Here is a 15700-nt window from a genome sequence, read left to right as displayed (position 1 = left end):
TCATTGCGAGCAAGACAACAACCCTCTGACCAACATTGCAACACACACAGCTGACTCAATACTTTTACCTTTGCGTTCTAGCTGGTCCATTGTGCAATATGATGTAGCACATGCCCTTGTGTTTCTAACTCCCATTGTCCTATAGATTGTAAGCTTGCGATCAGAGTTCTCTTACCTCTCTGTCTGTATGTATTACCCAGTATTGTCTTATCAATGTTTGTTCCCAATTGTAAAGCGCTACGGAATTTGCTGGCGCTATATAAATGTTGATGATGAGGGTGCGGGATCGCCACTGCATGACCGCAAAAAGGTAAGTTTGACAGGATGCACCGCCTATGCCACCCTGTCTGTTGTTGCTGGGAACCGCTGGGCCTACTTTGCCTCCGTTCCCTTTCGTTATCCCAAATGTGCCCTCTTGCCGCAGTAGGAGGGGCTTACATGAGCTGCCACCACTGGACTCCTTACCGTCATCCAAAACCGTGTTTCTTCTGGGTAACTGACGCTGTTCGCTTATCTCATTGCTGGTGTACCTGGGCTGGTACTCCTGACCTCTTACTATGGATCAGGAAAGCTGTGGATGGATCCCGCCTGGCCTATCACACTGACCAGGGCTGCATGGGTAGCAGGCAGAGCGGTGGTAGGAATGCAGCATTATTGAAGATGTTTTCAAGCAGGTCTTTGAGGCAGATGTTTATTTGCTCTCACACTGGTTGAAGGTACTAGTGTGATCAGGTCAGATGAAAATCAGAAGAACAAGTTTCAAATACAAGCTAGTGCCTTTTATACAGTTCAGACACAGGCTATTTTTAGCATCAGGATGTACCCTATTTTACACAAACATGGATTTACATGCATTGGAAAGCTAACAATATTTACACTTATGGAAATTCTAGAAACGCTGTGATGTCCTGCATCACATTCTGTCCACAAAGTTCAGAAAAGTTTGAACGACAAAGGCCACACAGTAACGACCCCCTGCTGGGCCTTTGGCCAGAGCAGGCATCTGATACTTCATCACAAAACTTATTTAGCGTTTCCTGCTATCAGACTCCTTCCCCATGTCTAATTGGAGGTTTCCACTAGCAACCTTACAAATCCCACACAATGACACTTCCATACAAAACACATCCCAATACACAAAAGACCTCCATCCACAAAGGCGTATTGTATCAAATATATACATCAGAAATAAGGCATATCCTTTATCAAGGTTAAAACAGGAAAAACGAGTTTCTACCCTGGTCTCAGAAACAACGATTTCCTATCTCAGAAATATACAATATAAAAAATAAGTGCATATGCAAATATATAAATAAGCGCCCTGCGTTATTTCCTTTAAATAAATTCATACCAGAAGTTATTTATCAGTGATCCAGTCACAGTAAGGTTTTTTCTTTTTTCAGGATTACTTCTACTTACGAGCCCTTTCTTTGGGGCCCCTTTGCCCATGGGGTCCCCGGGCACTTGCCCAGCGTGCCCAATGGTGGGGCCCTTGGTGAGCCCGGGCCCCATACGCCGGTACCCTCCTAATGGCGGCCCTGGCTGCAGGCCACACACCCACTTCCCAGATAGCTTGAGTTTTTCAGGACCCCCGTCTCAGGTCCCTGGCAGTCACTCTCCCCACACAGGTGCTGATCTGGTGTGTCTCCTCTTAGGGCCGGGACCACACATTCAGTCACCGGGAGGTGTGAATAACAACACCAGAGAGGGCGTTATTTTTAAACAGGACATACATGCTGAAAATAGGAGTAATAACCACCCTACCTTAGGGCAGGGACCTATCTAAATGTACTCAATTTATTTGTTTATTTTGTTTTTCTTGTTTTTCTCTTTAAATGTTTTGTGCTGTGAAATATCTTAGTATTAACTACTGTAATAATAAGTGACTCAGATACCCCATGAAAGATCAAAGTAATTCACTTATTGACATAGACTGTTGTTTCCACACTGTTGGGAGACACTTTAGAACAATATGAGCTAAAAATAGCTTTATTGTTTTTCAACATAATAATATGTTTCTTAGTTATGGTTGCATGCATGTAATCATGTAGCAGATAATGAGGTGTTATATCTTCATCAACACCACTACATAGTCTTGTCATTTTATCACACTCAGGGACTCTGCAGAATGCAAAAGGAGAACGCGGAAAGAAGGCAATGAACATAAGATGATGCAGAATCGAAGAAATGTCTGCTCTGTTCAGAATAATACAGGTATTTTATCAGGGAGACTTGTCCAGACTGGTTCTGAGAATAGACCGCAGAGTAATGGGTTATTGTTACCATGGTAACAGATGAAGAATCTGCTTGTCTGGGGTATGTTAAATGCATATCATACAGTGGCACACACATTTCAGAAAATTAAATTGAATTTAAATTAACTGCCTCTACATAATGCATGCAAAATACACGCCATGATCAGTATTCAATCAAGATATCGTAGGAACAGGTCTGTGTTGCAAATTGAAAGACTTGACCAGTATAAACAAGTTTTTTTTCTGTTCCAATCTGTTACTGAATTGTAAGAGTCCCTGGACGTTAGAAGTTAATAGATCTTAGATTTTTTTTTCTAAGATTACCATGACAGAACTATATGAAGATTTCCTTTTCTTAATTAAAAATGCGACTAATGTTCGAAAAGCATGCCAAGTTGGCAGTAACAGATCTTAATCACAGCTATTTTAAATGTTACTGATAAACCATATGTTAGATTTCTATTCCCTGATTGTTTTCAACAAAAAAGATATGACTTGGTTTAAGTGGACTTTTAATCCGCTGGAGTGGAATGCATTGTTGAACCCAAATGAAATGGAAACGTACACCCCATATTGTATTCAAGCAAGCATGAGGAATCTCAAGTGCTGCTTTCTGGCTTGTTGAAGAATGTAGGAGTGCTACAGCATGTATTTTCAAATTATTCTTCCATAAATTACCAAAAAAGGTAGAAGTGAAGCTCACTGTTGCTTTTCATTTTTATTTTAAGGTTGTGTTAATTGTGAAATGTCCTATGTCAGTGTTTCTGGGAAGTACATAACTACCTCTAGCTGAATATTTACCTTTTTTTTAGTGTTTTATATAAATATATATAAAACATAGTTTTACTATCTACTGTACCATTGCTTTCTGATTTTGTACACAAATGTAGGTCTAGAAAAAAAAGGAACCTCTGTGAAAACCTAGTACAACCCTATTATATAAGAAAGCTGGGTCATTTACAATCTCAGAAAAGGAGGTACTTCATGTTTTGTGCATCAAGCAGAGATTGTGTGATCCAGTCAGCGTATGTGATTGTGAATGTGACATAGTAGCATGGACAAAGGAGGCATATAAAGGTTGCCACCCTGTATGTAGACTTGTGAGAGATCTCATCAGTGGGAGTAAGTTAAAACAACAAAAAACAAACAATTTCATGCATAAGTAGGAGCCGCATAAAATGCTACACAGTTGCATTTTTGCGTCACAAATGACCCCCATTGTCTTATTTAGATGGTACAGTAGGACGATGTAGTGGCTGTTAAATAAGAATGCTTTGAAAATCCGCGCCTTGGAGATTGGATTGATGTGGTCAATGATATAGGTGACCACAAAAGATACATGTATACGAGTCTTAACAAATTAGATAAATATGAGAAAATCTGGTATCAATGGCAGAAATCACCAATTGTTATTGAGAAACTGCGAGCGTTGGAATGTTCCTAATAGAGTGTACTGTCTGGGGGTGCACCCTGTTATTCAGAACCTCATGAGCCGATATATCTTTGTTTCATTACACTCATATAGTCTGTTCTTCATGACAAATAGAATTAACACTACAGAGTCAATATGGTTATAAAGTTTTATTCATTCTTTATTAACTAAGATGTTATCGCTGATATCTTTGTACTGTACTATTTCTTTTATGTACACTACTAAGCTTAATGATACCTGTATGATACACCTGCATCGGTGATAATATGTGACTGTTACTGTTTCTCGGAAAACAAATAAAATTTGTTTGACTAGAGAAAAAAGAATGCTTGAAGGGGCCATCATGAGTGTCGGCTTTTCTTTAGAGCTCCGCAAGATACTGGCTCAGAATCGGCGTGTCCCCTACCCCAAAGGTATACACAAGTAGTGGACTCATCCGGAATTGGAATGCGACCTGTGACAGACTAACTGCTCCTGCATTTGTAGTATCCAGTAACTGGCACAAATTACCCCCGTCACTGTTCCTTAGCAATATCAGATCTAGCTGCTTTCCCACTGACCACACGCTCAATAAATGTATAGAGAGGAGCACTGACAGCTGCTGGGATGCATGAGACAAAACATGATTACTATGCCCTAAGGCCAGCAAGATAGGAGAGCTCCACAGCACCAATACAGTACCGACTGGCAATGCTTTTCCACTCTCCATTGGTGCTTCCTGAGTGAGGTCTCTGCAAAGAAACATACCTGCTATCCTGCTATTTTTTATCCTTCTGTCTATATATGCAGTGCATTATTTGTAAGAAAAAAGGTGCCAGGAACTCGCATCATGTAGCCAATCACTGTACACACACCCACACATGTCAGTTGTGTAATGTGACATAAGTCACCGCCTGCAGTAAGCTCTCCGCACACGACCAATCACAAGCTGAGCAGCGCCACAAGCCGAGCAGTGCCATCACAACCAGCGCAGAAGAAGTAGGCACGCATCGGACTCGACACACAAGCAGCTTGCATGCACCATTTTAATGATTTTGCCGCCGACCTGCTACGCTCGAAAGGGCGATTCAAGTCCACGTGGACCAAACCTCAAATGTTTAAAAGTTACTTTTAAAACTTTGAAAATCTGTTGAAAAAAGGTGCCGGAACTCAGTTCTGTGAGTTCTATGACAAGAAAAGCACTGTATACATATATATTCAAATAATTTTAATGAATATGCTACAATTTCCTAATGTGTTTATAGAAAACAAACATATTGTTTGTGTTCTTTCAGTCCCCCACCCTTTTCTTTTTTTCACTTTCCCTTACCTCCAACTACCTCCTTCTATTTCTCCTTCAGCGCTTAAACTACTGCTTTTCAGATATTCCACATCTTCAGGGGAGCTGGTCTTTGCATTCCTTACTCTTTTTCTCCACTCTAGATAAATATAGCTGACAAGTTAAGGACTTCTTCATACCACTCCTTCTTCCATTTTTGGGCTATGACTCTTTCTTAAGAAAGGCCCACAATTATGCTCTTGGTTTTCCCATGAACACCATGTTGAAATCCCTTCTACCGCAGCACATTGAAGAGAGTAGATTTATTTTTAATTCCACTGGGCACCTGTATGTGAAAATCTCAGATGGATCTAATAAATGTACTATTAGAAGGGTCCTGAAGAGTTCTTCCTTAGCCTCCATTTATTCTCTTTCCTGTTTCTCCCATTCATCCTGCCCTTTCTCTTATATCATCAGTCATCTTTCTTTATGTCCCAGAAGTGGTCTGACACCATGGCCACTGGGTGCATACTCCTCATCACAGATCTGATTTGCATCAAGCCTGGACTAATTTATATACATATTTTAAAGATCATAGCTGGGAGCCTTACTGTTATGATTTCTGTTGTAAAATGTTAATTTGCCTGTTACATTATGCTTTATGAAACCATGAATAAAAGGATACTTGAAGGCTATATTACATACACAACATAAATCAAGTCATGTTGGGATCTGTAGTTCCACAACAGCTATAGAGACAGGTTGTCGGTGTTCTAAATAATACTTCTTAGGTAACCTGTCAAATCCCGGCTGTTGTGGAGCTTCAACAACTATTACACTGGGACCTGTAGTTCCACAATAGCTGAAGAGTCAGTGTTTCAAACTAGATTTTTTTCTCCAACCTGTTGGTAACCAGCTGTTGTAATTCAGCAACAATTAAAAAGCCACAGATTGCCTAAGCACCATCACGCATGCTGTCGCTATCCAGCTCCAGAAGTTGCCTACAACTAAACTGCCCTTTTTTCTCCCCAGCTCCTCCATCCTGCTTGCATTCATGATGTCATTACACTTTCCTTCCCTATTCATTAGATGGTATAGGCCCTTGTCAGGCGCCTTCCCTGCTGATTCCCTGTCAGACGGGGACGGACGCCTGCCTTCCGGCCAGAGCGCTCTGTTGCTTAGCAACAGACACGCTGCAGCTTCCGGCCAGGCCAGTCTGTCGGGCGCATGCGCCCTGACTCCGTCCCATTGCCTAGCAACGGGATGCTACTTCCTCCACAGCGTGCCGCCCCCTGGCTCTCCCTATCCGTGTCCAGCCTGTCCCTATTTAAACCTGGCTCTGGCGCCATTAGGGTGACAGAGTAACAGGTTCCTGCCTCTAGCATTCCACTGGTGTGTCCCTGTTATTACCTGGCTTCCCTGACCATTCTCCTAGTGATTCTGCTCTCCTGTTGTGACCCGGCTTGTCGACCATCCTTCTATATGCGTGACCCATATTGTTCCTGCGACCTTGGCTAGTTGACTACTCTTCTGGATTCTCCTTTGTACCTTGCTTGACCCGGACCGTCTGACCCTTCTACACTACACCGGCAACTGGCTAGTAGGACTGCGACCTGCGTGTCATGTTCAGCGAAGTCCAAACCTCCTTGCGGGGGTCCCTGGCGAATACCAGGGGTAAGTTAGACTCCACACCTGCTAGTTCAGTAGTGCTAATACCGGTTAGTGTTCTCCTTTATTGCAGTCCTCAATAGGCCTACACCTGACAGCCCTGACCTCATCTATACAACAATAAGAAAATACTGCTTAGCAAATTCTATTGTTGTGCAGCTAGGTGTAGGGGCAATTCAGTATTGGACTGCCCCAGGGTGAAAAATAGGTAGGGTATCTATCTAGCTCACCTCTTCAACCTTTCTCTCTCCGCTGTCACATTTACATCCTCCTTTAAACATGCGCTCATCTCACCAATTCTAAAGAAGCCATCTCTCAATCCAGCCTCTCTCCAACTACCACCCTATTTTTCTCCTCCCCTTTGTACACTAATCCCTCAAGTAGTGGAGGCAAACACGTCTCACTTTCTCTCCTCACTCCATTCTCGACTATCTGCAATCAGGCTTCCGTCCCCAACAGTCCACTAAAACTGCGCTCACAAAAGTGGTCAATGATATACTTATTAAAAAGTGTGAGGATCGTTTCTCCATACTCATTTTCCTGAACCTCTCTGCTGCTTCTGACTGTTGACTACACTCTTCTCCAATACACCCTTCACTCCACTGGCCTTTGTGACACAGTTCTTTCCTGGTTCACTTCCTGCCTATCGTAATGCTCTTTTAGTCTTTCTGCCTCTGGCACATCATCCCCTCCACTCCCACTAACTGTTGGTGTCCCACAAGGCTCTGTTCTTGGCCCTTTTTACATTTTTCATTCTACACCTCTTCTCCTGGGGCATTATTTTGTTCATTTGGCCTCCAGTATCACCTCTACGTTGATGACACCCAAATCTATATCTCTTCTCCTAACCTCTCCCCTTTTGGTGTAACCAACTGTCTTTCTGCTATCTCCACATGAATGTCCCAACGCTACCTAAAGATCAACATATCTAAAACAGAGCTTATTATCTTCCCCTTGCCACCACCTCCCTTCAAATCTTCCTTACTGTCAATAACACCACAGTTTTCCTCATTTTCCCAAACCCACTGCCTACGACTTTGCCCTCTGCTTTATTCCTCACATCTAGACTCTCCCCCAGTCCTGTTGACTCCACCTTAGAAACATTGCCAGATTATGTTGTTTTCTTACTTAGGTACGTGTTTTAGTGTCATATCACTTGCACCAGCTACAAGTCTGGTGTAAGTGCTGATTACTTGTGATGATGGCTATGTATGCATGCTAGAAGATGCGTTTGCACAAAAAAATAAATGTGTTTTTAATGTTTTGTCATTAGTGGCTACTAACAAGTGACATCAATTGAAAAAAAATTTTTTTTTTTCTGTGGGCTTTCTTGTGACTTTATAATCCACATATGTATTGGACATATCCTGCAGTGTATTGTTTGTTTGAGCAGAGCGGACCAAGACTCGTATGCATCAACAGACATATCTTTACATTCGCTCTTTGTTTAATACGGACGTGCATATGACCATTGTGCATGCATTTTTTTTTTCTTTTAAAAAAAACATGCATTACGTTAATTTTGCGTTCCTTGATGAATGAGGCACCATGTGTCTTCAGGGTTTTTTACCACCATACAACATAATTTCACCCTCTTCTTCACTGCTTATGCACAGACTAGTATTTCCAACAACCACAATAAAAACACTTCTAAGGGTCATTAAGCAATTTTGTGACATTCACCTTTTTTTGGACAAAGGAAGTGATCCCTAAAAAGTCACAACTTAGTGCTGGAAAATGTGCCCATGTTCCTTGTGTCTGAATGTACTGTGATGAGTGTTAGCACAGACCTGTAAGAAAATGATGCCTGAAGGCCTTGATCTGGCTGGTTGCCACCCCCCTCAAGACCCAGCCAATGTCTTTCTTGACTCTGCGCTTCCCTTCTTCCGTTTTGTGTACTTCTTTCGGATCTCCTCATTGGTCTCTTCCAGCGTGGTATTGCCATTGCCGCTCGGAATGCCTAAATATAAGGTGCTGCGAGAGGGCAGAGCGATCACATGGCAAGCTCTAATTGGTTCGCTGCTGCGCAGAAGCTCAGTGTGGACAAGTTGAGCTCCTATTCTCCTTGAAATATGATACAGCCCTGTATTAAACTCTACATTGAATACTGTTATTTATACAGAGAGCATGTTGGTGTCCTATGCCATGGCAGGAAAATCTGAAGGTGGAAAACCCTTTTAACATATGTATCCATTTTTTTGTGTTTATTCCTTGTTAGGTTTCTTTGAACAGTTACTTAAAGGGAGATACATTATGTGTGTAAAATGTGGTGTAGACATTAAATATTTTGAAACTTAAGGAGATTGGGCTAGCAATGTAAATATGAGAGTTCTTTCATAAATGTTTCACGTTAAAGTGGTTTTCCACTTTATTTAAGAACTTTCCTAATTTTCCTCGTTCCCGATAGTAGTACCTTGGCAATGACCCCTCCCCTGGGACCACCACCATTTGCTGTATTTAGCAGGGTGTCTAAAACTCGCATGTAGGATATAGACTACATGGGAATACAGTACAAATGCAATTTTATTCACATGTTTTTGCATTGTTCTGCCTGATTAAATTAACAGGCACATGGATTAATGTGGTAATATGTCATCAATTGCAGTAGCAAGTTTTTCTAATTTTGATTGGCAGGTAACGAGGTCTAGGTAAAAGACAGAATGCCTCAAAGAGATCAAATGCAATTTTATAAATGTAGCCAGTTATAATAAACTTGCACACTTTATAGATGGATTACAATTTAGCACACTTCTATAGCAGACAGGATAACCACATTGTACAGCAAGTACTGCTCCTCTGCCTCCACTACCAACTCTACAAACACCTAAATCTAACATTCCTCCGCTGACCTTTCTCCCTCTTTCCTATACTGTGTGTCCAACTGCCTCTCTGACCTCTTCTGGAAGTCCCAATGCTTCCTCAAACTTAACATGTCTAAATCTAAGCTCATTGACATAGTCGGGGGGAAAGATGCTCTCCGTTCCCATATCTTCCTCAGTCGATAGCATCACCCTTTCTCCCTCTGTTCCCAAGCTTGCTGCCATCTTTGACTCCACTCTCTGCTTCACTCCTCACATCCTGGGCTCCTCACAGTCCTGTCATCCCTGCTCCGCAACATTGACAAAATACCCAATCCTCACTCAGGAAGTAAAACCCTGGACCATTTTCTCATCATTACCCGCCTTCACTGCTGTAACCTTCTCCTCATCTCAGTCCCTTCACTGGCTCCCCATTCTCTTCAGAATGCAGTGCAAGCTGCTCACCCTCACTTACAAAGCCTTCACTAACACTTCTCCCCCCATACATCTCTGACCTTGTCACAAGACACACAATTTTTCAACTACTTTGCTCTGCCTTAGACCTTTACCTCTCTTCCCCTCTTATTACCTCCTTCCATTTCTGTCTTCCGTGCTGCTCCACACCTATGGAACTCCCTACCTCACCTTACCAGACTCTTCGTCAACCTACAATCCTTTAAACACTCCCTCACAACCCACCTCTTCACACTTGTCCACCATACCCCCTCTCGACCCTCATGTCCACTTCATCCATAACGTTCCACTTATGCTCTATTGTCTCCTACTGTCTCTCTTCACTCCCTCCCTCTACAATGTAAGCTCTTACGTGCAGGGTCTCCTCTACGTTATGTCCATCTACCTCATAAATTTCCTTGTCAGGTCGTTTACTCTATTTCTGTGAGTGCTATGCTATTTGCATAAAATAAAAAAACAAAAGAGTGCTAAGCTTAAAACTAAAATAAAACCATTTAATACTTAATGCCATGGAATATCTAGCAAAGTATCTAGCTGGACGGTAGTGTCATGTTTGGCTTTTTTATACTTAATTGCCCTTCATTTCTATGTAAAGACCCCGTTTTGAGAGAGCTTCAGCTTGACTAAGCACTGTCACTATTATTGTATAGGTCATTTTAGCACCCGATTTATTGTTTGTTTCATGCTGTGCTATTTTTTTACCCACATCAACTGAATTTGTGCCAGTATCTGTTTTGTTCACGTGTCACTCATTTTCTATTTGTACCTGATCGCCTTCATGGGTTTATTATGCATAACTGTATCCTTGCCTCTGTTTATGCTTACTGTACTCATGTATGTCATATCTGTTCAAGTTATATTTAAAATGCAAAAATATAGCATTTTATTTTCATCTAAAATTAGACTATGTTAAAGGAAATCCAAGGCTGCTATTCTGGGAATAATAAATGTATTCTGAGAATAGCACGGAGCAATGTTAATGACATTATTCAGCTATTCTATGGTAACCGAAGACGCTTTGTGAAGATCAGCCTAATTACCAAGAGATTAGGTCACTTTCAAGTTAATGGACCAGACCAATCTTTTTGTCTTTGTACTATGGTAATACAAATGGAAACATATGAGTATTACTTGGTGTTTCTTTGGAAGGTCACCACATTTTTGTCAAGTTTAGCTGCATGTTTTGTTAGTTTTAATGCACATTAATATTGGATTTTTTTTTTCTCCCCCCCTTAGGTCCATATTTTAATCCCCGTTCTCGTCAGAGGATCCCTAGGGACTTGGCTATGTGCGTAACCCCCAGTGGACAGTTTTACTGCTCAATGTGCAATGCAGGAGCCAGCGAGGAACTAGAGTTCAGGCAACATTTGGAGACAAAGCAGCACAAAAGCAAAGTTTCTGAGCAGCGTTATCGCAGTGAGATGGAAAATTTGGGATACATGTAGTGAAATGACCACCACCAGGTTGTGTTTTTACTCTGTTGTTTAAATTGTTTCTGTTTGTATTTTTTTAATACCATTTTCTTGCAACCATTTCACAAGTTGGAGGTCTTTCAAATGCTAAGCAACTGAGCCTTTCCAGCTCTGGAGGGTAGTACCATGTTTGGCTTTTTTATACTGAGGCAATAAATTTGGTCAACATCAAATGTTATCTAAACCGTTAAAAGCTAACAGACAAAACACTGTTATCTGTGTTCTGTACCATCTGGTTATGGAAATAATGATTGCTGACTGTTCATCTCATCTGATTATCCCTTTTCACAGCTTCACACTACAATGTGTTCTTTACACTGTGGGCTTGGCAGTTGACATTCCAAAGAACACTTCTTGTAAGATGTTACATGTCTGTAGTGGAATTTACAGGTAGTGGATAAAAAATGGAATCGCCCATCTAAAGTCAATGCCGGCATATCTACCAAAGGCTGGAGGTGTGTAGAAGGATTGCAGTATGTTACACAAGAAAGTCACTCAACGGATGTCTAGTTAATGGTGGTGGAAAATGCTTTCTCTGGCATTTTTCCAGAATATCCCATACATGCTTGATTGGGTTCAAATCTGGTGACTGAGGAGGCTATGACATATGGATAACATCAGTCATACTCAACAAACCAAACATATGCTCTGTCAGTAAGGAGCATTGCTATCCTGGAAGGCACCCCTCCCACCAGCAATGCTGCAATATGAGGCAAAAATGTCCATTAGGTACCATTGAATAGTGGTTGTCTTTGACCTTGCCTTCTAAAGAAATGACTGTACCTAAACTGTGCAAGGACAATGCCCCCACTTTGTTACTGAAGCACTTTTGGGAACAAGCATTCAGGACTTGTTGGCACAAGTGTGCACTCGACTTCCTCTGCTGCTCAGTAGTCCACGGCCTGCTCTTTGCACCACTGAACTCACAAATGTAAATTGTCAGGTGTGACGAGTGGTTTTTGCTCTGTAACCCAACTATAATATCCTGCTCTGTGGACTTCCTGTCGTACTATTTTACTGTTAAACAGGCTGCTTGTGCTACAGGTTGAATTTATCAGTTAATATGCAGTTGCTCGACTGTTTTGTGTTGTATTCCAACTTGCACTTATATTGCAGTCCTGGAGCTTCTGCCCTTTGTTGATAATGTTTTTCTCTCCGAGTGCCATGCTGACATCACCTTTGACACTTTTGGACTGGAGTCATTAAAAAGAGCAAAGCAAAAAAAAAATGAGTAACTTTGTACCTTGGCAAAACCATGTTGCATTGGAGGGGCAGGTACATTTAAAATGTGGGGGCAGATTTATAGTTGGGGTAGGGCATGTCCCAGATCAGCTTTTTAAATTTCAGTGTAAAAATAAAGCTATCAAGTATTTGTGTGCTACATGAAAAAGAAACCAGTATTTTTCTTACATGCAAGATAATAAACTACTTTGCACCCCTTCCACTGTAACATGGTTTGTCCAGGATCAAAATTACTCCTTTTTTTTTTGCCTTGCTCTCCTTAATGACTCGGGCCCTGTTGATTATAAAACATTAGCAAGTTGAGCTGTCTTGGTCATTGATGCTCCTGCCAATTGCACCCCAGCAATTACCACCCTTTAAAAGTCATGGAGGTCTCTTCTTGCAGCCCTGTTAGCCATAATAGGTTACTGGGGCAGTCCAACATTTTTATATATGACCCAGGCCATGCGTGGATGTAATTTGCTTAATTAACACATTTACCCATTTTTTTTATTTATTTTTTCAATTTATGTCCACTACCTTTACATTGTTAACTTGGGAAGGCTATAGACAGTGCAGCACATACAGCATGTAGTTCCAAGCATGGTTCAGAAAATTTGTATATTGTGTTTTTTATTGTTGAATGCTCAAGGACTAGTAGCTGTGTTTGCCAACAAACATTAACAGAACATTTCTCTTAATAGTTTGTGGCTGATGGGCATTTAATCAATTACTGTGCAATGAAATATATTTCTTTGTCTCAATAGGTAAGTTTATATCACTTCACTTTGCACTAAATCCTTTGCTGCTCTAGGTACAGTGACAACAACTAAGAGATACTGTGGGACTTTGGCCAGTCATTTCAGAATGGAAATATTTCCTTTTTATTTCGTGAACTGTCACTACTTACTTTGGGCATTATATAAAAAGTGTTCCTGCGTTTTTGCTGTTACCGAGAGAATTTTCTAATTATACATGTAGTACATGTAGTATAATCTTCTCTTACTTGGCTCATCCCCTTCCAGCTCCTTGTGGGACAGATTCATCCAGCTCTGTCACTGCACCTGTTCTCTGCTGTTAAACCTTATTAAGATCCGTGTCAGGTAACGACGCATCAGGTATTAACCCATAGCGGAGTTTGATGAATCTGCCCATCTGTCTCTTGGCTCAAGCTACCGAATTAGAGGAGATCCATGGCCGCAGTGCGCTGCCCTTTCTCTTCTATTCCACACAATCTATAATGCAGAACTTCAAAGAAGTTAATTAAACAAATTAATGCTGCTTTAAATTATACAGTTACTGCACAATACCTGCCAAAATGATTTGTTAGTAAAACATATCACTGGTAGGCTTAATATTTTTGTTTTAGAGAATGAAGGATGTTGACTTATATGTATCTGTTTTTTTTAACCCTGCCACACGTTGTTGCTGTGTGGTACTGTATGTATATTTATAGAAAGTGTAGTTTTGCTGTTCCATGTATGTTGATATGATATTTTTCTTTATAACGCACACAGAAATATAATAAGGATAAAATACTAGCTTGGTCTGTCATTTATTATTATAATCATAATCCTAGACACTGGTACTCGCTTCCAGAAAAAAAGTTTCATGGGTGAACCTAATAGCAATTGCAAATGAAAAAAATCAAAACCATTAATATTATGATTACTTATATATTGTATATTATTTACATTGTAGGTTGAGCCCATTATGGCTTTTAGTCACACAGTCACTCAATAAAAACAGAAGTATACAACCTAAAAGTGGATATGTCATACCTTATGGTGAGACTTGCCTCACTAGAAGAGGATACAGACATTGGCAATGACTTCTGCGTAAAATTGCAGAAATCCATTCAACACCAGGGGGTAAATGTATCAAGCTGAGAGTTTTCCGGCGGGTTTGAAAAGTGGAGATGTTGCCTATAGCAACCAATCAGATTCTAGCTATCATTTTGTATAATGTACTAATAAATAAATTATAGCTAGAATCTGATTGGTTTTACAAACTCGTCGGAAAACTCTCAGCTAATACAGTTACCCACAGGCCTCTGAGTTTTATAAGAGCTCCCGGCCTATGTAGACCTAAATAACAGGCAGTCGTAATATTCTACAAATCAGTAGAACTGCACGGAAGTGTATGCAGATGTATGCCATATTCAGAGTTGAAGATGTGTCCAGGTCTGAATGAGAAGTAGATGCGTCTACTTGATAACAGACACACCACTCAGACACTTGTGTCCAACTTGCTAACATGTACAAAAATCTTTTATTTTATATGTTACAAAAGCAATTGCTATAAAGCATCATATAAACTTGAATAACATCGCTAATACAACAAGAAAAAATTTACAGACGTGTGAATAAAAAAATATTTTAAATTTTTATTTGCTACAACATACTCGTCAAATCCGAACCTATGGCTGAGCGACTATTAAAGTCTCAATAAGTGTCTGAATCATTTGCAATCCTCTTATTAAAATGGTTCACTGGATTGGGTGTTCATCATCATATGCTACTAACACCTGCCCCATAACACTCTGCAAATAAAACAATTTTTCAGCTGCCACTGTGTTCCAGTTTGAATCCAAATGTAATTGCTGTACATTGCTTACATTAGTACACCCCTTCCCTCCCCTGTAATAGCCAAAAAGTTGCAGGTGTGATAGCCACTGTTCAATCAGGCCCATTATATGTAGGTTACATTATTACTCTCAAAAAGAAGAGATCTTGAGGGTCAGGCAATTAAATGGAATAGATTTTGATGGCAACAAGGTGCAAGTTCCTGGCACACATTACGATATTGAAAGTGCCTAAAGCCACTATTAGATTATTTTAGGATTAACAATATAAAGTACTACTGGGGATTTCCATTCAGTTTTCAACTAACAGTAAATAGGCCTCTCAAAGATCCAACAGATCTGGAATGGTTCTGCTCCACTCTGGGTATACCAGATGTCTCTGCAAGAGGGCCAAGACGTGGGTGATCACCTGATTCCTCCTTGTCCTTCTGCTATGTGAAAAATGGCTGTAAGTCTTTTGCTCCGGGAAAACCCCCAAAGCCTCTACAATGTATAGTCCAATGGACAATTCCTGAGTTATTAGTATAAAGTCCTATTG

At 40.7% G+C, this 15700-nt stretch overlaps 1 protein-coding gene across 2 annotated transcripts in view; it reads left to right on the top strand.

Moving 5' to 3' along the window:
- ZMAT3 (zinc finger matrin-type 3) overlaps positions 1-14117 on the top strand; it is a 39346-nt gene extending 25229 nt beyond the window's left edge. Inside the window, exons 5-7 of one of the 2 annotated variants that reach the window (XM_075202160.1) lie at positions 2117-2214; positions 11122-11348; positions 11649-14117. In XM_075202160.1, coding sequence (XP_075058261.1) covers positions 2117-2214; positions 11122-11330 — 307 coding nt within the window. In that variant the 3' untranslated portion in view covers positions 11331-11348; positions 11649-14117. Of the gene's footprint in view, positions 1-2116; positions 2215-11121 lie in introns of both variants that reach the window. The other variant, XM_075202159.1, reaches the window with a different exon arrangement.
- The last annotated feature ends 1583 nt before the right edge of the window (positions 14118-15700 follow it).

This window comes from Mixophyes fleayi, chromosome 3 (assembly GCF_038048845.1).
Source record: "Mixophyes fleayi isolate aMixFle1 chromosome 3, aMixFle1.hap1, whole genome shotgun sequence".
Classification (NCBI taxonomy): Eukaryota; Metazoa; Chordata; class Amphibia; order Anura; family Limnodynastidae; genus Mixophyes; species Mixophyes fleayi.
The sequence above is the reverse complement of the archived record's forward strand: the minus strand, read 5'-3'. Positions and strand labels throughout refer to the sequence as shown.